General features: G+C 35.4%; 1 protein-coding gene across 2 annotated transcripts in view; it reads right to left on the reverse strand.

The window, feature by feature from the left end:
• Positions 1-22,611, reverse strand: part of LOC116561581 (ankyrin repeat domain-containing protein 62-like) — a 96,158-nt gene that overhangs the window by 14,181 nt on the left and 59,366 nt on the right. For both annotated transcript variants that reach the window (XM_032293467.1, XM_032293468.1), the window contains exons 16-18: positions 17,385-17,548; positions 10,865-10,898; positions 10,449-10,590 (exon numbers count right to left, since the gene is read on the reverse strand). In XM_032293467.1, coding sequence (XP_032149358.1) covers positions 10,449-10,590; positions 10,865-10,898; positions 17,385-17,548 — 340 coding nt within the window. The remainder of the gene's footprint in view (positions 1-10,448; positions 10,591-10,864; positions 10,899-17,384; positions 17,549-22,611) is intronic.

Consider the following 22,611-nt stretch of genomic DNA (forward strand, 5'->3'; position numbering starts at 1 on the left):
CTCTTGCCTCGGGAGTGGCAAATTACCCAAAATCTAAAAGCAAGAACAAAAAGAATTCTGTTTATAAGTAAATGACTGTACCCCCAAAAAAGCTTGAGACAATAAGTGGAAGCATGTAAGATATTTCTTTAAAAATCAAACCATACTTGCAGAAATGCCAATTGCAATGTCAGAGGTAAAAACTACAGAGGATGAAAATAAACACAGATTAAACATCACAATCATAAATTTGACATGATGAACTATGACCAACCTTCAAGCAACTAATGTATAAGTCCCCAAATAGGAAGAAAGACAGAAAAGAAAATTGAAAAAAAAAAAATGGCCAAAAACATTCTAAACTTGGCAAAATCCATAATCCCACAGATCCAGGAAGGAACTGTCTGGGAAAAAAAATAAAAGGGTACCATTGTCATTTTCTTATGCCATCTATGATGTGGTATAACATTACTTGAAGGCAGACTGTGATAGGTTAAAATTATAAATCCGAAACAAGCCACTAAGATAGCAAACACAGAGTTTTATATAATAAACCAAAAAAAAATGCGAAATTAAATCATAGAAAATAGCTGACTAATCTAAAGGAAAGCAGAAAAAGAAGAAAAGAGGAAAAAATAACAGCGAGACTAACAGCAATCGAACAGCATAATGACAGAAAAACGTAACTATATTGATAATCACAATATAAAGGAAACTGGTTTACAAGCCTCAATTAAAAAGCAGAGTGACAGACTCGGTAAGAAAGCAATATCTAATTACATGCTGACTATACGAAATGCACTTTAATTGTAAAGACATAAATTGCCTATAAGAAGAGAAAATAATACATGCTAACACTTGTCAGAAGACTACTGAGAAGAAATGATTGTATTAATATCAAAGTCGATTTCATAGCAAAAACATTTCCAGCAATAAATAAGGTCATGTCACAATGATAAAAGTTTCATTTAATCAAGAAGACATAATAATCCTAAATGTTTATGCCCCTAATGTCATAAGAAATTCAAAATGCAGGAGGCCAAAGTGGATAGAACTACAAAAAGAAATAGCCAATTTCTAAGTAATCTGAGGTTTCAATACCTTTTACTCAAGAAGTGATAGAACAAGGAGACAGAAAATCAGGAAGAATAGAGCAGACTCAACACCATGCTTTTCAAGCACCTATGGAACACCAAAATAGACAATATTTTAGGCCATATAATAAATCTCATTAAAAAGATGTAAGTAGGAGAAGGCCAAATAGGAACAGCTCTCGATTGCAGTTCCCAGTAAAAATGCAGAGGGTGAGTGATCATTGCATTTCCAAATGAATGTTTAATGCTGACAGACCTGGAGATTCCTGGGCAGAAAAGCGCCACAAATCTCTAGCACAGTTTTTTCAGCTGGTGCAGTGGGTTTCCACACAAAAACTCATACAAATCTGGGTGCTATTTCAACTGGCAAGTGGAAGGCCTGAGAGACAGAGTCACCAGTTCAACTGAAAAAAAAAAAGGGGGCTGAAACAGGGAGCCAGTAGATCTGGCTCAGCTGGTCCCATACTCACAAAGACTAGCAATCTGAAACGGTCTGGATTGACTATTTCACAGCAAGCACAGCTGGACTGGGGATGGTGCAGCTCTGTGGGGGGAAGGGCATCTGCCATTACTGAGGCAGTCCACCACTGCTGGGGCAGTCCGCCACTACTGAGGCAGTCTGCCATTACTGAGAAAATCCTCCATTACCAAGGCACTCCGCCATTACAGAGACAGTCTGTTATTAACGAGGCAGATCACCATTACCGAGGCAGTTCTAACTATACCCCTATAAAAAAACTGCAAGGAAGTTCACACAGCAGCTGAGCAGAGCAATGGCAGCTCAGCAACACCGCTACTGGCAGACTGTGACGAGGCTACCTCCTCGCTGGGGAGGGCATCTCAGAAAAAAGGCAGCAGAATGTCAATAACTTATAAATAAAGCCCCATCTTCCGAGGATAGAGCACTTGGGAAAAAAAGGTGGTTATGAAATTCACTGCAGCAGACTTAAATGTACCTGCCCAGCAACTCTGAACAGAACAACAGAGCTCACAGCTCAGCAGTTGAGCTCCTATAAGGGACAGACGGTCTCCTCAAGCAGCTTCTGACCCCCATATAACCAAAGAGACACCTCAGGCTGATATCTGGTGGGTGTCCTTCTAAGACAAAGATAAAAGAAGAATAAACTAACAGCAACCCTCACTGTTCTGAGGCCACTGCAGGTGATCCCCAGGCAAGCAGGGTCTGGAGTGGACCTCCAACAGTCCTACAGCAGGGGAGCCTGACTGTTAGAAAGAAAACTAAGAAACAGAAAGAAACAGCTTCATCAGCAACAAAAAGGACATACACTAAGAGACCCCATCTGAAAGTCACCAATCACAAAGATCACAGGTATATAAATGCACAAAGATGGGAAGAAAGCAGCCAAAAAAAGGATGAAAATACCCCAAACAAGAATGTCTTGCCTCCTCCAAGAGACTGAAACTTCTCACCACCAAGGGAACAAGGCTGGATCGAGAATGAGTCTGATGAATTGACAGAAATAGGCTTCAGAAGGTGGGTAATAACAAATATCTCTGAGCTAAAAAGTCATGTTCTAACCAAAAGCAAAGAAACTAAGAACCTTGAAAAAAGGTTTGAAGAAATGCTAGCAAGAATAAACAGCTTAGAGAAGAATATAAACTTGATGGAGCTGAAAAACACTGCACGAGAACTTCGTGAAGCATACACAAGTTTCAATAGTTGAATCAACCAAGCAGAAGAAAGGATATCAGAGACTGAAGACCAACTCAATGAAATAAAAGAAGAAGGAAAGATTAGAGAAAAAAGGGTAAAAAGAAATGAACGAAGTCTCCAAGAAATATGGGATTATGTGAAAAGACCTAATCTACGCTTGATAGGTGTACCTGAATATCATGGAGAGAATGAATCCAAGCTGGAAAACACTCTTCAGGATATTATCCAGGAGAACTTCCCCAACCTAGCAAGGCAGGCCAACATTCAAGTCCAAGAAATACAGAGAACACCACAAAGATATTTCTCAAGAAGAGCAACCCCAAGGCACATAATCATCAGACTCACCAGGGTTGAAATGAAGGAAAAAAATGCTAAGTGCAGCCAGAGAGAAAGGTTGGGTTTCACACAAAGGGAAGCCCATTAGACTCACAGCGGATCTCTCCACAGAAATCCCACAAGCCAGAAGAGAGTGGGGGGCCAATATTCAACATCCTTAAAGAAAAGAACATTCAACCTAGAATTTCACATCAGCCAAACTAAGCTTCATAAGCAAAGGAGAAAGAAAATGCTTTATGAACAAGCAATTGCTCAGAGATTTAATCACCACCAGGCACGCTTTACAAGAGCTCCTGAAAGAAGCACTAAACATATAAAGGAACAACCAGTACCAGCCACTCCAAAAACATACCAAATGGTAAGAAGCATTGACACAATGAAGAAACTCCATCAACTAATGGACAAAATAACCAGCTAGCATCAAAATGGCAGGATCAAATTCAAATGTAACAATATTAACCTTAAATGTAAATGGCTAAATGCCCCAATGAAAAGACACAGACTGGCAAATTGGACAAAAGTCAAAACCAATCAATGTGCTGTATCCAGGAAACCCATGTCACATGCAAGGATACACATAGGCTCAAAATAAAGGGATGGTGGAAGATTTACCAAGCAAATGGAGAGCAAAAAAAAAAAAAAAAAAAAAAAAGCAGGAGTTCCAATCCTAGTCTCTGATAAAATAGGCTTTAAAGCAACAAAGATCTAAAGAGACAAAGGATATTACATAATTGTAAAAGGATCAATGCAATAAGAATAGATAATGATCTTAAATATATAAGTGCCCAATAAAGAAGCACCCAGATACAAAAGCAAGTTCCTAATGACCTACAAAGACACTTATACTCCCACACAATAATAATGGTAGACTGTAACACTCCACTGTCAATATTAGACAGATCGACGGGACAGAAAATTAACATGGATATCCAGGACTTGAACTCAGACCTGGACCAAGCAAACCTAATAGACATTTACAGAACTCTCCATCCCAAATTCACAGAATATACATTCTTCTCAGCACCACATCACACCTACCCTAAAACTGACCACATAATTGGAAGTAAATCACTCCTCAGCAAATGCAAAAGAACGGAAATCATAACAGTCTCTCAGACCATAGCACAATCAAATTAGAAGTCAGAATTCAGAAACTAACTCAGAACCACACAATTTCTTGGAAACTGAACAACTGGGTCTTGAATGTTGACTTGATAAACAATGAAACGAAGGCAGAAATAAAGATGTTTTTCGAAACCAAATGAGAATGAAGACACAATGTACCAGAATCTCTGGGACACTTTTAAAGCAGTGTCTAGAGAAAACTTTACACCAATAAATGCCTACATGAGAAGTAAGGAAAGATAAAAAATTGACAACCTATCATCAAAATTGGAAAAGCTTAAGAAGCAAGATCAAAAAAATGCAAAAGCTAGCAGAAGACAAGAAATAACTAAGATCAGAGCAAAACTGAAGGACAGAGAGACACAAAAAATCTTTCAAACAATCAATAAATCCAGAAGCTGGTTTTTTGAAAAGATAAACAAAATAGACAGACCACTAGCCAGATTAATAAAAAAGAAGAGAGAATAATCAAATAGATGCAATGAAAAATGATAAAGGGGATATCACCAAAGATTAAACAGAAAAACAAACCACCATCAGAGATTAATACAAACAACTCAATGCACATAAACCAGTAAACCTGGAAAAAATGGATAAATTCCTGGACACTTACACCCTTCCAAGCCTAAACCAGGAAGAAGTTGAAACCCTGAATAGATCAGTAACAAGGCCTGAGGTTAAGGCAGCAATTAATAGCCTACCAACCAAAAAAAGCCCAAATCCAAATGGGTTCACAGCCAAATTCTACCAGACATGAAAAGTGGATCTGGTACCACTCCTTCTGAAGCTAATCCAAACAATCCAAAAAGGGGGAATCCTCCCCAAATCTTTTATGACACCAATATCCTGATACCAAAATCTGGCAGAGACTCAACAAGAAAAGAAAACTTCAGGCCAATATCCATGAAGAACATAGATGCAAAAATCTTCAATAAAATACTGGCAAACTGGTTGCAACAGCACATCAAAAAGCTTATCCATCACGATCGAGTAGGCTTCATCCCAGAGATGCAAGGCTGGCTCAACATACACAAGTCTGTAAACATAAGTCACCACATAAACAGAACCAAGGCAAAAACCACATGATTATCTCAATTGATGTAGAGAAGGCCTTCAACAAAATTCAACAGCCCTTTATGCTAAAAAATCTCAATAAACTAGGTATGGATGGAACGTATCTCAAAATAATAGAAGCTGTTTACGACAAACACACAGCCAATATCATACCGAATGGGCAAAACTGGAAGCATTCCCTTTGAAACCTGGCACTAGACAAGAATGCCCTCTCTCACCACTCCTATGCAATATAGTATCGGAAGTTCTAGCCAGAGCAAACAGGCAAGAAAAAGAAAGTGTATTCAATTAGGAAAGGAGGACATCAAACTGCCTCTATTTGCAGATGACATGATTGTATATTTAGAAGACCCTATCATCTCAGCCCAAAATCTCCTTAAACTGATAAGCAAACTTCAGTAAAGCCTCAGGATACAAAACCAATGTGCAAAAATCACAGGCATTCCTATACACCAATAACAGAGTTAAAGAGAGCCAAATCAAGAACAAACTAAAATACTTAGGAATAAAACAATAAAAGGATGAAAAGTACCTCTTCAAGGAGAACTACAAACCACTGATCAAGGAAATAAGAGAGGACACAAACAGATGAAGAAACATTCCATGCTCATGGTTGGGAAGAATCAATATCATGAAAATGGCCATATTGCCCGAAGTAATTTATAGATTCAACGTTATCCCCATCAAGCTACCAATGACCTTCTTCACAGAACTGGAAAAAAACACCTTAAATTTCATATGGAACCAAAAGAGAGCCAGCATAACCAAGTCAATTCTCAGTGAAAAGAACAAAGCTGGAGGCATCATGCTACCTGACTTCAAACTATACTACAAGGCTACAGTAACCAAAACAGCATGGTGCTGGTACCAAAAGAGAGATATAGACCAATGGAACAGACGAGAGGCCTTGGTGGCAATGCCACACATCTACAACCATCTGATCTGTGACAAACCTGACGAAAACAAGCAATGGAGAAATGATTCCCTGTTTAATAAATGTTGTTGGGAAAACTGGGTAGCCAGATGCAGAAGGCAGAAACTGGACCCCTTCTTGACACCTTACACTAAAATTAACTCCAGATGGATTAAAGACTTAAACATAAGAACTAACATCATAAAAACCCTAGAAGAAAATCTAGGCAAAACCATCCAGGACATAGGCATAGGCAAGGACTTCATGACTAAAACACCAAAAGCATTGGCAACAAAAGCCAAAAGAGACACATGGGATCTAAGTAAACTCCAGAGCTTCTGCACAGCAAAAGAAAAAATTATTACAGTGAACTGGCAAACAACAGAATGGGAAAAAAATTTTTGTAATCTACCCATCTGACAAAGGACTTATATCCAAAATCTACAAAGAACTAAAACAGATTTACAAGAAAACAAACAAACCCATTCAAAAATTGGCAAAGGATATAAACAGACACTTTACAAAAGGAGACACATATGAGGACAAAAAACATATGAAAAAATGCTCATCATCACCGGTCATTAGAGAAATGCAAATCAAAATTACATTAAGATACCATCTCACGCCAGTTAGAATGGCGATCATTAAAAAATCTGGAGACAACAGATGCTGGAGAGGATGTGGAGAAATATGAACACTTTTACACTGTTGGTGAAAGTGTAAATTAGTTCAACCACTGCGGAAGACAATGTGGCGATTCATCAAGGATCTAGAAAAAGAAATTCCATTTGACCCAGCAATCCCACTACTGGGTATATATCCAAAGGATTATAAATCATTCTATTATAAGGACACATGCACACGTATGTTCATTGCAGCACTGTTTACAATAGCAAAGACTTGGAACCAACCCAAATGCCCATCAATGATAGACTGGACAGGGAAAATGTGGCACATATACACCATGGAATACTATGCAGCCACAAAAAACATATGAGTTCATGTCCTTTGCCAGGATATGGCTGAATCTGCTTTTTTAAAAAGGAAAAACTCTCAGGAAAGTAATAATCCAGGGACCTTCATCAACATGATAAAGAGCATCTATGATGAACCCACAGCTAACATGCATCATGGTGAAAAACTGAATATGTTGCCCAGAAGATGAAGAACACAAGACTGTTTGCTTTCACTGCTTTTATGTAGCATTTTTCTGGAGATTCTAGCTAGTTTAGTCAGGGAAGTAAAAGAAAAATCATCCCGGTTGAAAAAATAAATAAATCTGTCCTTATACACAACCATGATCACACAACAGTTTTGGGTAAACTCTAACCAATGGGACAGCTTCTTGTCTTTGTCTATGAACACAGCTGTGTTCATTAATGTACAGGTTTTCTATGGCTCCTCTCATACTACAATAGCAGTGTCAATCAGCTGCAACAGAGATTCCCTTTTCCACAAGTCTTTAATAAGAAACTACTTTAAGAAAAAGTGTGACAGTCTTTGGTCTATGTAGAAAATCTGATCGAATCTTCCAAGAATGTACCAGAACTAATAAGTGAGTTCAGCAAGATTGGACTATGTCAAATCAACATACAAAAACCAATTGAATTTCTATATATTCGTGATAAGCAATCAGCATAAAAATTTTTAAATATTATTTATGACTATAGGAAAAACTGAAATACTGAAACATCTGATAAAACACAAGACAACCTATATACTAAAAACTACAAAATATTACTGAGAAAATTAAATATGACCTATATAAATGCAGACATACGCTTCTTCAGGAGAAGGAAGATTCATTATTGTTAAGATGTTCATTCTCCATAAATTAATCTATAAATATAACACAGTCCCAACCTAATGTCCAACAAGCCAGTAGGCTTTTTTTTAAGTTGACAAGTCAATTCTAAAGTTCATGTGGAAATGCAAAGGTTCTAGGATAGCCAAAACAGAACAAATAACAAAATTAGAAAACTGATTATGACGATTATTATAAATCAATAGTAATCAAAACAATGTGCCACTGGTACAGGATGAACATCCCTTATTCAAAGTGCTTGGGACCAGAAGTATTGCAGATTTTGGATTTTGGAATATTTGCATATATATAATGATATCTCTAGGAGATAGGACCCAGGCCCAAACACAAAATACGCTTATTTTTCATATACACCTTATACACAAAGCCTGAAGGTAATTTTATTTTATTTTAATTTTTGAGATAGTCTTGCTCTGTCACCTAAGCTGGAGTGCAGTGGTGAGATCACAGCTCATTGCAACTTTCACCTCCCAAGTTCAAGCGATTTCTTGCCTCAGCTACCTGAGTAGCTGGGATTATAGGTATGTATTAACACGTTTAACTAATTTTTGTATTTTTAGTAGAGATGGGGTTTTGCCATGTTGGCCAGAATGATTTCGAACTCCTGACCCAAAGTGATCCTCCCGCCTCAGCCTCCTAAAGTTCTGGGATTATAGGCATGAACCACCATGCCTAGCCTCTGAAGGTAATTTTAAATATTTTATAACATTTTGCATGAAACAAAGTTTGTGTACATGAGCTCAGATATGGATCTTTCCACTTGTGAGATCAGGTTGACAATAAACACACTGGATTTTACAGTATTTCAGATTTGGGATTTTTGAATTAGGGTGTTCAACCTATATAAAGAAAGTCAAATACAGACAGTTCCCAACTTAAGGTGGTTTAACTTAGTGACTTTATAATGGGTTTAATGAAGTATCACTTAGCTTTTGACTGAAATCAGAAGTAACCCTACCATAATTTGAGGAGCATCTGTAAATTAATAGAATTCAACAGAGTCCACAGGCAAATAGATGACATACAGGCAACCAGTTTATTTCTGACAAAGGCAGGATGGCAATGTAGTAGAGAAAGGATAGCCATTTCCATACATGGTACTCAAACAACTGGCTGTTCATATCTAAAAAGTTAACTTGAATCCATACCTCATTCTATATATAAAAATGAACTCAAAATGATGCACACATTTAAATGAAAGACCTAGAACTATAAAACTTCTAGAATGAAGCATAGAATACAATTTTTGTAAAAATTTTGAGAAAATTACTTGTGCTAGGAAAGATTTCTTAGATATGACATAAAATGAAAACTCTGTAACTAAACAAAGTTCATCAAAATTAAAAACCTCTGTTCTTCAGGAGACACTATTAAGAAAATGAAGTCAAGCCACAAACTGGAAAAAATGTTCTTGTAAAGTAATAGTGTCCATAACCCTTAAAATTCAACAAGCAAGAAAACATCACCCTAATATTGTAAATAGAAAAAGATTTGAAAACACAGTTCACCAAAGAGGATATACAGATGGCAAATAAAACATGGAAAGATGTTCAACATGTTTAGTCATTAGGATCATGCACAAAATCCACACCCACGAGAATGCTACAAATAAATACTGCAATACTTAGTGTGACAACACAGAAATGGAAACTGTCCTAGTCAGTTGATGGCAATGGTACACATGTTTTGGAAAACAATTTAGCAGTTTTTCTAAAAAGGGAACATAAAGCAGCACAGGACACTTTTGTGGGTGATGGATAAGATAACTATGTTCATTATGGTGATAGTTTCACAGGTGTATACACCTGTCAAAAAACTTATTAAATTTTACATCTTACATATGTGCACTTTAACATATATCAACTATACCTCACTAAAGCTAAGGATTGTAGGAGCAAACACCTGGGGCACTGGCTGTGACGTGGAGAGAAACAAGGATATGAAATGATGTAGTATAAAGCTAGAGTATGACATGTCTATCTTATAGCAATGACAAGTGGCAGCTGGGTGTTAAGCAAGCAGGTAACATGATCAGACATAAATTTTAAAAATGTATATAATTATGGTTGCAGAACAGACCATGGTTTTGGAAGGTGGAGCAATAGGGAAAAGAGTTAAAAAAGAGTTATCACAGTATTCAACATACGAGATAATGGCCTGACCCTAGGTAAAGGCATAGGAGAGAAGCAGAGTCAACAAATAGATTGGGAGTGTCATTCACATGGAGAAAGGTACAGTGGAATGATCACAGCTCTTTGGCTAAGAGTATACAAGATAGAGCAGTTCTCATTCTATATTCACAAAAAGCATATTTCTGAGATGAACATCCCTATAACACATCAGTGATCTATGACACAGTGCCAAGCAATGTGTGCAAACATTACTATAGGCTAGGGAAAAAGCCTTAAATTTATGCATTGGTCCTACCTTTACACTCCATTCTATGTTGTTCAATGAGTAACATAAAATTCTTATCATCAGAGTAAGGCAACTCATCAACCTCTGAGGTTGTTTCAGATGACCAAATTATGTCATTGGGGTCATCCTTGAAATATAGATGTCTTTTAACCTATAAAATAAATAACACTGTTTGAAAATGTCCCCCAAATATTTATAGCATATATTAAATGTACACCAGTGGGAATTATTCATCTTTTTTTATGAGCAAAACCAAAGTACTTCTTAAAATAGTTAATAGACTTTGGTTAAAAGGGTACCTTTATGAATTGTTACTGCTGCTTTTTCAAAGCCAGTATCTTTACTACAAAAGATTTTCTGTTTTTTTAAGTGACATTTAATAAGAGATTTTCAACAACATTCTTGACAATTTACTTTTACAATACCTTGTTCTCTTTATTAGATGTTTTCTCTGCAAGCCTAAAAAAAAAAAGTTACAATCAGGCAAATAGTAAATATGTAAAATACAAAGACTATCTATAACTATTTTCTATATAAAACCTCTATGTTTATAATTTCTCTCTCCTATTCATAAAGTTTACAGGTAATATTTCACAGGTGATGTAAAATACATTTTCTACAAGGGGATAAAGTAAATGGAAAGGGTAGCATTAGTTTTCTGACAGCCAAAGAAAAAGAAAACACATATTACTTGCATTATTTGATAGAAAAAAAAATATATATATATATACACACACACACTAGCTTTTTCTCTTGTTGCCCCTATTTATTTATTTATTTATTATTTATTTGTTTTTTGAGAGAGTCTTGCTCTGTTGCCTGGGCCAGAGTGCAATGGCATGATCTCGGTTCACTGCAACTTCCAGCCCTATGGTTCTAATGATTCTCCTAGGTCAGCCTTCTGAGTAGCTGGGATTACAAGTGCCTGCCACCACATGTACTTATTTTTCATTTTTTTATATTTTTTGTACTTTTAGTAGAGATGGGGTTTCACCATGTTGGTCAGGCTAGTCTTGAACTCCTGAACTGAGGTGATCCACCTGCCTTGGCCTCCCAAACTGTTATGATTATAGGTGTGAGCCACTGCACCTGACCTTATTGCCCTTTTCTATACAAACAAGCTTTAATTGGTACTAAGACTTATTTGATAAATATTACTTATGTAACAGAAACCCTTTTTAAAATTATGACATTAGCTTTTCAGGACATACTGTGCAGGTACTGTGTACTATTCTAAACACTGTACAAGTGTTTAAGTCACTTGAATCCTCCCAACAATTCTGTGAGATAGATAACATACCGAGCATTTTAGAAAGGAAGAAAGTAGGCATGGAAAGGCCATATAACTTGCCCAAGCTCGTAAAACTTGTCAGTAGCAGATTAAGCATTCAAACCCATGAACTCTGGCTCCAAAATATGTGTTTCAGGATACTCTAAAATACACTATAAAAGTAATATTAATTTTCAAGTGTTTACAAGTAATATAATAGCAGATGAATTCACGTTATCTTTCCATTTCTTTCTATGATTACACATAATAATCTCTGAATCTTGCAATTTTTTTAAATAAGATTTTATATCTATGCTGCTTTGGAAACCTGCTTTTAATAAACTGAAAATTTGTTTCTCTAAAGAAATTCACCAAAAAACATTCATTCATCCATTTGACTATTTATTCATGCATTCAACTGAAACTTATTGAGTGTACAAGACATGTCAAAGACACTGTTGGCCCATAAAAACATTTATTTTTTACATTTGAACTATACAGTCCATAAGTAACAGTCTGCAATTATTTTTTCAGCAGTTTGCTTTTCTATTATTAAGTAGAAAGCTTCCCCTTCCCAGCATCTGAACAACCATAAAAGTGACACACCTGTTATTTTAGACTACCTTGGCACAGTTATTTGTGATGCTACTTTCAAAGGTACTGTGATACATACATCATCAAGGCATATTTAAATTCTATCCAATATGACCAAGTGTTTGTATGTTTATTATAGAATTTCTAAAAATATATGAATGTGAGTTTAACTTTAGGTCATCATTTTCATGTACCATTACATTAAAATATTCCATTCCTGAACGAATTCTGAAAAAACACCTCTTCTGATAAAACTATACATGAGTAGAAATTGTACAAATAATTGATTTACTATAGATATTTAAAAGATAACTTTCCAATTCTCAGACATGCAAACAAAACTAAATTCTAAAAACACATTACTTCTCTAATGGATCACTCCGAACAGCAAACAAGAATACTCTAACGGCTTCCATTTTAAAATTGAAAAAGAAACAAGTCACTTGAATATTGTATTCTTCTTCTTTTACTTGTTACCCATTTCTCTACTCCCTTTTGCAGTCAAAGTTCTCTCAAGATTTGTCTGTGCTTAGTCAGGGTTCCATGGCAACCAGTTGAAACTCTTCGTTTTAATCAGTCTTCCAGCAGCATTGACACCGTTGAATATTCTCTAGATTAGGCTGTCTACACTATTTTATTTCCAGAGAAAGTAATCACTGCTAATATTCCTTCACAATAAGATAAGAAAATTAGAGATTTTATCCTCCTTCAACCTTAACCACTTCACTAAAACTGATATCATTACTTTTCTGGAAGACTACCAGAAAAAATTATATGTGAGCATGAGAAAGACATTATGGAAGAGGCAAAAGACAAGAGGAGCTCACCAGGCCAAAACAAAAACAAAAACAGTAGGAGAAATCCATTTTATATAGAGAATAGAATGTGAGCACAGGGATTAAGCACATGGCATCCAGTTGTTTCCTGGGAAGTTGAAAGGTCAAATGTAAAATACATGAAAGCAAACACTGAGAAAAGAATGCTACACTAAACTTGAATGCTACGCTAAAATGCTGGAGCTCCCTGCCTGCAAGGCAATGACTCTTAGACATGGGGTCATAGCTGGATTTGTTTCATAGTTATTGTTTTAACGTGTTTCATTTAAATTAAGTTTTCAGAATACTATGAAGCACATATAACCTAAAAGAAACTGTGAAATTACCATAAAGGGGAAAAAACACTGGCTTTTAAAATACCTATATGTCTTTATATATAGTTCAAAAATAGCACTATTCTGATTAATTAGAATTTTGTTTGAAAATAGAATGATTTAGAAACTTTTGTATACTTACAGTGTGGTATCTATTCCTAATATGAAAAGCTGGATTTGTCAGCAGAAAATTGTAAACACATGAATATCACCATCATATACCTACATAAATTTACAAAAAGGCTGAAATTTCCCATTGGAGATTATTATGTTAGGAGTTCAGCCTGAGCCCCTAAAAACACAAAAAACAAAAATAAATCCAGCAATTATTTACCAAAAATATATGTAGATGAGTCTTCTGGTTAAGACTAAGCTTCTAAAAACTATCTTTCTGAGATCATTATCAAACAATTTCTCTTGACCCAAACTTAAAAAATAAGTATATAATTCTGGAATATAAAATAGAGTTCATTTGAACATAGTTGATAGAAGTCAACTTTCAAACAGAAAACATCTGATTAACATTGCCACAAACTAAGGAAAACTGACCTGTAGCCATGGTAACAGGTAGCCACCCGGAACCAATTTTTAATCTAGTCAATCAATGACCACTGGCCTCACTAACACCAACCAATGAATGTCAGCCACCTGCCTCTGAAGACATCCAGAGACAAACTAATTCCAATCAGCATGCCTGGAAGTGCCAACTAATCCATAACAGTCTTAGACAGATAACCACAACGCTCCAGATGATGTCAACCCAGTTATGCCTATGAGCCAAGCCTTCAACTTCACTATTCCACAAACCTTTTATAAGGCTTAGTAGCTGCTACATTATAAGAGACTGTGCCTGACCAGCACAGATTTCTTACTAGAGAAAGCAATAAACCAAACTTTTTTTTTTTTTAGACAGGGTCTCATTCTGTTGCCCAGACTGGAGTGCGGTGGCAATATCTCGTCTCACTGCAACCTCTGCCTTTCAGGCTCAAGCAATTCTTCTGCCTCAGCCTCCCAAGTAGCTAGGATTACAGGCGCGCCACTACTGACAGCTAATTTTTGTATTTTTGGTATAGATGGGATTTCACCATGTTGGCCAGACTGTTCTTGAACTTCTGACCTAAAATGATCCACCTGCCCTGGCCTCCCAAAAAGCTAGGATTACAGGAGTGAGCCACCACACCTGGCCAAATCCAACTTTCATCTCTTTATTTCAGAAGCTAAAGGCTCATAATTCTTTGAAAAGAACTTTTACATCCATTGCATTTACCACATGAATATTTTATTATTCCTAATAAAATACCAGTGAAGTGTGCAACTCCTATGATCCCTTGTACCATGATTGAAATGATCATAATTACCAGTAATAGAATAGTGAGTGACCACAATATTGGGCTTTTCTCCCTAATTAGAAAACTATTAATATAGAGAGTATAGTTCATTAAAAAGAGCCAAAAGAGTCCATAAAGAGCATATAATTGCCAGGTAAAATTGTCAGAATGAACACATATCAAACTGTACTTTAAGTGAGTATTTTTGTTTAAAACCGTACACCAGGATAAACCAGACTAGAAAGGCAAAAGCTTAAATCAGGAAAATAAGAGGTCAGATCCTGTGCTGCATTTTGAGTATTAGGAGAAAATTTGGCATATATTTTGAGTGAAATGGGAAGCAACTGGAAGTTTTTAACCAAAAGAGTGACATAATCTGACATGTTTCAATAGGTTCACTGGGTTAAGAATTGATGAAAACAGGATTAAACACAGAGAAACAGGAAGACCAATCAGCAGTCTATTATGCTAATCTAGACGGCTGATCAGATGATAGTGGAATTGCTTAGACATGAAAGATGTGACTGGTTTTTGGATATATTGTGAAGTTAGTCCTGACCAGATCTGCTAACATCTTAGCTGTGGAGTGTCAGAGGTGGGGGTCAGGGGAGGGAGACAGAGAAAGCATGTGTGAGTCAAGGATGACAGCAGGGTTTTGGGCAGAGCATTTGCAAGAGTTGTGATTAATGGAACAGCAAAAGACTACACGAGGGGCAGGTAGGAGAAAGACCATTGGTAGCTAGACTTTGGACCTGATAAATTTGCCGTACCCAATAATTAATCAAGGAGAGATATCAAGTAGACAGGTTGATATATAGGCCTGAAATGGGCTAGAGGTATAAATTTGAAAATTATTAGCATATACAAGCTAGTAAAAGTCACAAGAAAAAACCTCAAGCACTGAGCCCTGGGTCACTTCAACCTATAAAAGGTAGAAGATGAGAAGATGTAAGCAAAACAGGCTAAGATGGATGGACTAGAAAGTCAGGACGAAAATCTAGTCGAGTGAGTGAGATTCTGAGGGTCAGTGAAGAAAGTGTTATAGAGGAGAGAGTTTTCCATTGGGTCAAGTATTGCTGATAAGCTACATAAAGTGAGATCTAAAAAAATTATGTCTAGATGTATTACAGTGAAAAATCAGTGACAACCTTGAGAATAATTTTGGAGGAGTGGTGAGAGTGAAAATTATGGTGGTGAGTTCAAGAGTGAATGGAAAGGAAACTTGAGTCCATGAGTACAGATAGGTTAATTTTAAGGACATTTACAATCATTTCATAATGATTAATAGTGACTAATGATTAGTTACACAGTATGTTTTAACATCTTAAAAGCTTTTAAAAATTATACGCACACAAACACACACATACACACACACACACACACACACACACACACACACATATATGTCAAGCCAGACATACATGGCAAGTCAGACTAAGGTACTAAATAACATCATGACATCATAAAATTATAGAACTAAAACACCTCTTGAACATTTCTAGATTATAAAGGTGGTTATCATTTTGGCCATGCTTATAATGACCACAGAAAGACTAAAGGGCAGTATTTCTTACTTGAGAAAAATCACTCAACTCTGAGATATTTTATCCTCATCAAATATACAAAATGGTTAGTCATATTAAAATAATAAATTATTTAAGATAAAACAAGGTAAAAATTCAAATCTTATTTTGTCTACCGAATTTTATAAATTATATAATAGGAAGTCACTGTTGCAAAATATGGTGTTGTGCATACTAAAATATCTTTTGAAAGGATAATCGGATGCATTTAAAGTGCTTCGAAAGAGGAGGTTCACTGCATTAGCAGCACCTTGGTTTTGGCATAGGAGTCAGCAAATCAGTACTTGTGGGCCAAATTCAGCCCACTGCCTGTTTTTGTAAGTAAAGTTTTCTTGGAACACAGTGCTACCTATTTATCTGTTGTCTATGAAAGATGTCAGAGACCTTCTGGTCCACGAAGCCTAAAGTAGTTACTCTTTACAGGAAAAAATTGGGTGAACTCCTGACTCGGTAGATCAAAGATCCTTTGAAATATTTTAACAAGTTTTATCAATACACTGAATATTTACATGGAATACAGATCTTCATGTGCATCCCTCAACAATATTCAGATTATTGTGAGAATCAGTATTTGAGCACTCATGCACTGAGAACAAGAAACAAATGTCATAACTAGCAATTTTGTTGCTAACATAAAGTGCCAAGGTAGCACGTAGTTTCCTTTTGCAACTCAGTAGATATTACAAGTATCAAGATATTACAATGTCATATTCTGACAAAATTTACTTAAGATATGTTATCAAACTAAATGTTTTAAATATACATTACTGATGAAGTAATCAGTATACTATAGATCCAACCTAATTTTAAAAAGAGGGTTGCATGCTACGTTATTTAATGGGTATGATGATTTACCTATTTCCTTATTAATGGGATTTTAGACTATCTCCAGCTTTTTGATATGATGATGCTATAATGAAAATTCTTAACATATATAAGCATGAAACATATATAAAATCCTTAACACAGATTTATTATACTTAAGATGTTTTATATTATTAAATATTGCTATAGTCTTACCTATTATACTCTTCACTCTTCGGCCTGGAGAATTGAGGATTATCAGGTTTTCTGCTCCTTCTTTCTTGGATTAATTCATTATCATCACTGTCACTGTAATCGGCATCTAGGTTTCTTGACACTTCCACTTTCTTATTTCTGCATGTTTTCATTTTTTCTGCAACCTTCAATGAAAGTTTGACACTGATAATAATTACCATTATTTTATCTAATAGAACATTTTTGTTTTCATTCATTTTATCACTTGACTCTGTCATGATAATATTCATTAAAATGTTTTGTATTTACTTTAATTTTATCACTATATAATTATTACCATAACTTACGTTATGATTTTTTCATCAATATTCATATAAAGTCTGAATCATTTCTGAGTGAATAAAACAAAAATTTCCACACTTTGAAAAAGGGCTCATTCGAAATTTATGCTTTTATTCACTCCACTCCTTGCTGTCTAATATAAATTTTCACCCCTTTGTGATGAGCAGAAATAGAGAAATAAAAGAACAAAGGCATGAAATCTGTCCTCTTCTATCTTTACCTCCTGGAGTTTACACTAATGGCCAGATTTAGAGAATGTGCCACTGTGGGACTTCAGGAACAGAAAGGAAATTTTCCCTTTTTGGCAATAAGTTTTCCCCACTGTCTTTGATCTTTCTTTTTTCATTTGGATGCTAGGATATAAAAAATGTGAAGGTGCTTGCTGAAAAACAGGAACCAAAGTTTGAAACTACAGAAGAAGCAGAGTGAAATTGCTGAGATGCTAGGATAGAGTTCTGGAAAACGAGATGCTTTCCAAATTTCACATTCAGTAACCACGACATTATATAGCTGGAGTATTTATCTACTTTAGCCCTATTATCTAAAGATTAAATGACTCATCCAAAGCTCCTAAACCTAACGTGGCATTTCCTAGCATTTTATGGCACAGAAACTGATAATACTATTTTATAATGTGGAGTCACATAAATTACCTGATAAATTCATTAAATTAATCAGAAGAATTAAAAGTATGATCCTGCGAAAGTAACTTAATGCCTCAGCAGGGGCTGAGAGGCCTCATCTACTTTTCCTTTTAAAGGTATTGCCAGATTTTTGTTTATCTTTAAAACTCGACGTACAGAAATCAGGTTTCTACTTTGGAGTCAAAAACGAAATTTTTAGCTGAGAATCTATGGTACTTACATGATAAAGTTATACATGCTAATACATATCATACTCTATTAAATAAAATCACATTAAGATCTGATTTTGACAGAAACATGTAAACATGGTGGTTAGAAAAATAAATGGAGGTATCTATATACATTTGTTTTCAAACATATTTAAGGTGATCATGATGAAATTATAAGCCCCAACATATTGAGTTAAATGGATCAACTTGCACATGTGAAAGCACAACATACAACATACAGATTCCTTTGACTATGAATATTTGTTCCAATTCTCAAGGATAGATACATTTTTATATCACTTCTTAGTCATTGCTTCCTTCGCATTGATTTCCCACTTTATTCAGTAAGGGCAAATCATCTTAAAGTCAATAGAAAAAGTTACATCCCAGAGCGTATTACATTCATTAAGCAATTTCCTATATGCTAACCCTAGTTCAGAAGTATCCATATCTACGGTATATGAATAGATTAGTTTCTCAATCTCTGTGCCACTTCGAAAACAGATAGATAGATTTGGGTTGATTAAGGAACAAAGATTGTAGAATGTTTTCCTGAACTTCTATCGTTTAGAAAGAGAAATAATATATTTCTACACACAATTATGAATTTAGAAATCCCATTTTACACAAGAGATTTTCATAAGTAAAAAATTAGAATGCACCAAATAATTGATCAAGAGAAAAAAACAAGTGACAGCAAATGACCCTCCAAGTCTTTCTCAAGTTGAACTTTTCTTTCTTCAAAGTCAGGAACTCTAGTTGTAATATGCCTAGTCCATGCTTAAATCTTTGTATATTGTGCTGTAACTATTCTTCTACATGTACTTTTGATGCTCTGTCACTATGTGGTGGAGAGGAATGCACATTTTCTTTTTTTTTTCCCATTTATTTATTTTATTGCATTTTAGGTTTTGGGGTATATGTGAAGAACATGCAGGATTGTTGCATAGGTACACACGTGGCAGTGTGATTTGCTGCCTTCCTCCCCATCACCTACATCTGGCATTTTTTGATCTTGCTCCTCTAGCTCTTTCAGTTTTGACGATAGGGTGTCAATTTTTGATCTCTCCTTGCTTCTCATGTGGGCACTTATTGCTATATATTTTCCTCTAGACACTGCTTTAAATGTGTCCCAGAGATTCTGGTATGTTGTGTCTTCATTCTCGTTGGTTTCGAAGAACATCTTTATTTCTGCCTTCATTTCATTGTTTATCCAGTCAACAATCAAGAGCAAGTTGTTCAGTTTCCATGAAGCTGTGCGGTTCTGAGTTAGTTTTTGAATTCTGAGTTCTAACTTGATTGCACTGTGGTCTGAGAGACTGTTTGTTACGATTTCCGTTCTTTTGCATTTGCTGAGGAGTGATTTACTCCCAATTATGTGGCCAATTTTAGACTATGTGTGACGTGGTGCTGAGAAGAATGTATATTCTGTGGATTTGGGGTGGAGAGTTCTGTAAATGTCTATTAGGTTTGCTTGTTCCAGGTCTGAGTTCAAGTCCTGGATATCCTTGTTAATTTTCTGTCTGGTTGATCTGTCTAATATTGACAATGGGGTGTTAAAGTCTCCTACTACAATTGTGTGAGAGTCTAAGTCTCTTTGTAAGTCGTTAAGAAGTTGCCTTATATATCTGGGTGCTCCTGTATTGGGTGCATATATATTTAGGATCGTTAGCTCTTCTTGTTGCATTGATCCTTTTACCATTATGTAATGTCCTTCTTTGTCTCTTTTGATCTTTGTTGCTTTAAAGTCTAATTTATCAGAGATGAGAATTGCAACTCCTGCTTTTTTTTGCTCTCCATTTGCTAGGTAAATTTTCCTCCATTTCTTTATTTTGAGCCTTTGTGTATCCTTGCATGTGAGATGGGTTTCCTGGATACAGCACACCGATGGGTTTTGGCCTTTTATCCAATTTGCTAGTCTGTGTCTTTTGATGGGGGCATTTAGTCCATTTACATTTAGAGTTAATATTGTTACGTGTGAATTTCATACTGCCATTTTGGTGCTAGCTGGCTGTTTTGCCCACTATTTGATGCAGATTCTTCATTGTGTTGATTCTCTCTACCATTTGGCATGTTTTTGGAGTGGCTGGTACTGGTTGTTCCTTTATATGTGTAGAGCCTCTTTCAGGAGCTCTTGTAAAGCTGGCCTGGTGGTGACGAAATCTCTGAGTACTTGCATGTTCACAAAGGATTTTATTTTTCCTTCACTTATGAGGAATGCACATTTTCTAATCCAAGTTGTATTCTCTTATAGCTTTTGCACTGCAATTATGATACAATGGTTTCTGGAACCAGTTCTGTATTGGTTTTGTATTCTTACAAATGTCTGTAGCAACAGAAACACCATGCCTTTTTGTTTATTTACATGTTTCATTTCTCTGTAGGAGGTAAGCCACAAATCTAAAAGGCTTTTTGGATCACAATACTGAGGCACATTTCTGATGTCAAATTTGCAATTAGTGTTATTTTTATTATTTTTTCAGCCTGTGCCTATAACACTCTTGGTCTTCTTTTTTTTCCAATGATAACTACTTCTGGGTTCTTTGCTTTTTGTACTTTCTGGGTCATTATAAAAATTCTACTGGTCTATGTTAAAAACATGTTCGGCATTGGTTTGCTATTATTTTCACAGCATATTTTATTTACATTTAAATAAAAATCAGAAGATGACTGGCAAGGATATTCTGAGGACCCAGAATAGAACTGAAATGGAATGACATTTATGAGACTGAACTATTTTTGTTCAAAAAATAACTGGAATACTATACATATGACTACCCCAGATGCATTTTTTCTTGACAATCACAAATATTTTTTGTCACATTAGAGGGTATGTTCTTTATGTTTCTTCTTCATGTATTGACTCTTCCTCCAAACAATCAGAAGTTTTGGATTCTTCACAAATTTCATTCAAACTCTGCTTTAACTCAATTGTGATGAGTTTTAAAGTTTTTTCCACCCTCATTTGCCTTGCTTTATCCACATTTTCTCCTATTTTTGCACACAAAGGACTCCTGTATATACAGTTATATGCACTCTATTACAGTACGTGTTCACTTCTGTTTGTTGATACATTTTTTGAAGATGCAAAAGTGGAAGATTAATTTGCTAGTTTTTGTTTGTCAGATGTCTTTTCTATCAGGGTGCATGTTTTAAAGACAACTTTGCCAATAAATAATAAAGTATGGAAAAATAAAAATTAAAAATAAAAATTTAACTTAAACTTCTTACTCTGTATCTACTCCCAATTATTGGATTGTAATTAATAAGTTAAAAATATTTGCATTAGCCTAAAATAGGGGAAAATATAAACCATCAATCTTAACGTTGTAACTGTGTGTTTGGACTAAGATTAATTCATGAAGTGTTTAATTTACCAAAAAATGAATTAAAAGATGATTGGCAGTATCACAAAGGCATCTTAAGATTTTATCTCACTGTACCTGACATAGTGATACTGAACAGTGCACACCTGAGTGCTTTTTTTCCAAAGATTACTAATTGGTGAGTAGGCAAACTTTAAATTAATAGAAATCAAAATCAACACTAATCAGAAACAAAGCCAAATTCTTACAATTAAATTCAAATTATATACTGTAATATGATAGTGTTATGTAGCTATTCTATACAGGCTATAGTGCTAAGTTTCAATATATTCTAAAGTCCACTAATGACAGTGGATTACAAATTTTTTGACAAGAGTTACAAATTTCCTATATTGAAATAAGTTAGAAAGTTACTCTTTGTTCCCTAACACCAAAGCTTCCATTCTGCAGTCTGGTTCTCTTGATAGGCAGTTGGGTTGAGTTTATGACCCTATTCTCTCCTTGAACATAGATGTTGCAATCAATTAAAAATCACAATGGAGAATACATTTTTAATCATGGGATTAGTGACTAGTAATATAAAATTGCAAATTTTGAACCATCAGTAAAGATTACTCATTTAACATGAACCCAAGTCGGCAGCCATCCCTATTGAATTGTTCATAATTTTGATTGCTTGAAATTATAAGTCAATATTTGATGATTCTTTATTAATTAGGAGGTTACA

Source organism: Sapajus apella, unplaced genomic scaffold (genome assembly GCF_009761245.1).
Source record: "Sapajus apella isolate SASKATOON/1434 unplaced genomic scaffold, GSC_monkey_1.0 scaffold29, whole genome shotgun sequence".
Classification (NCBI taxonomy): domain Eukaryota; kingdom Metazoa; phylum Chordata; class Mammalia; order Primates; family Cebidae; genus Sapajus; species Sapajus apella.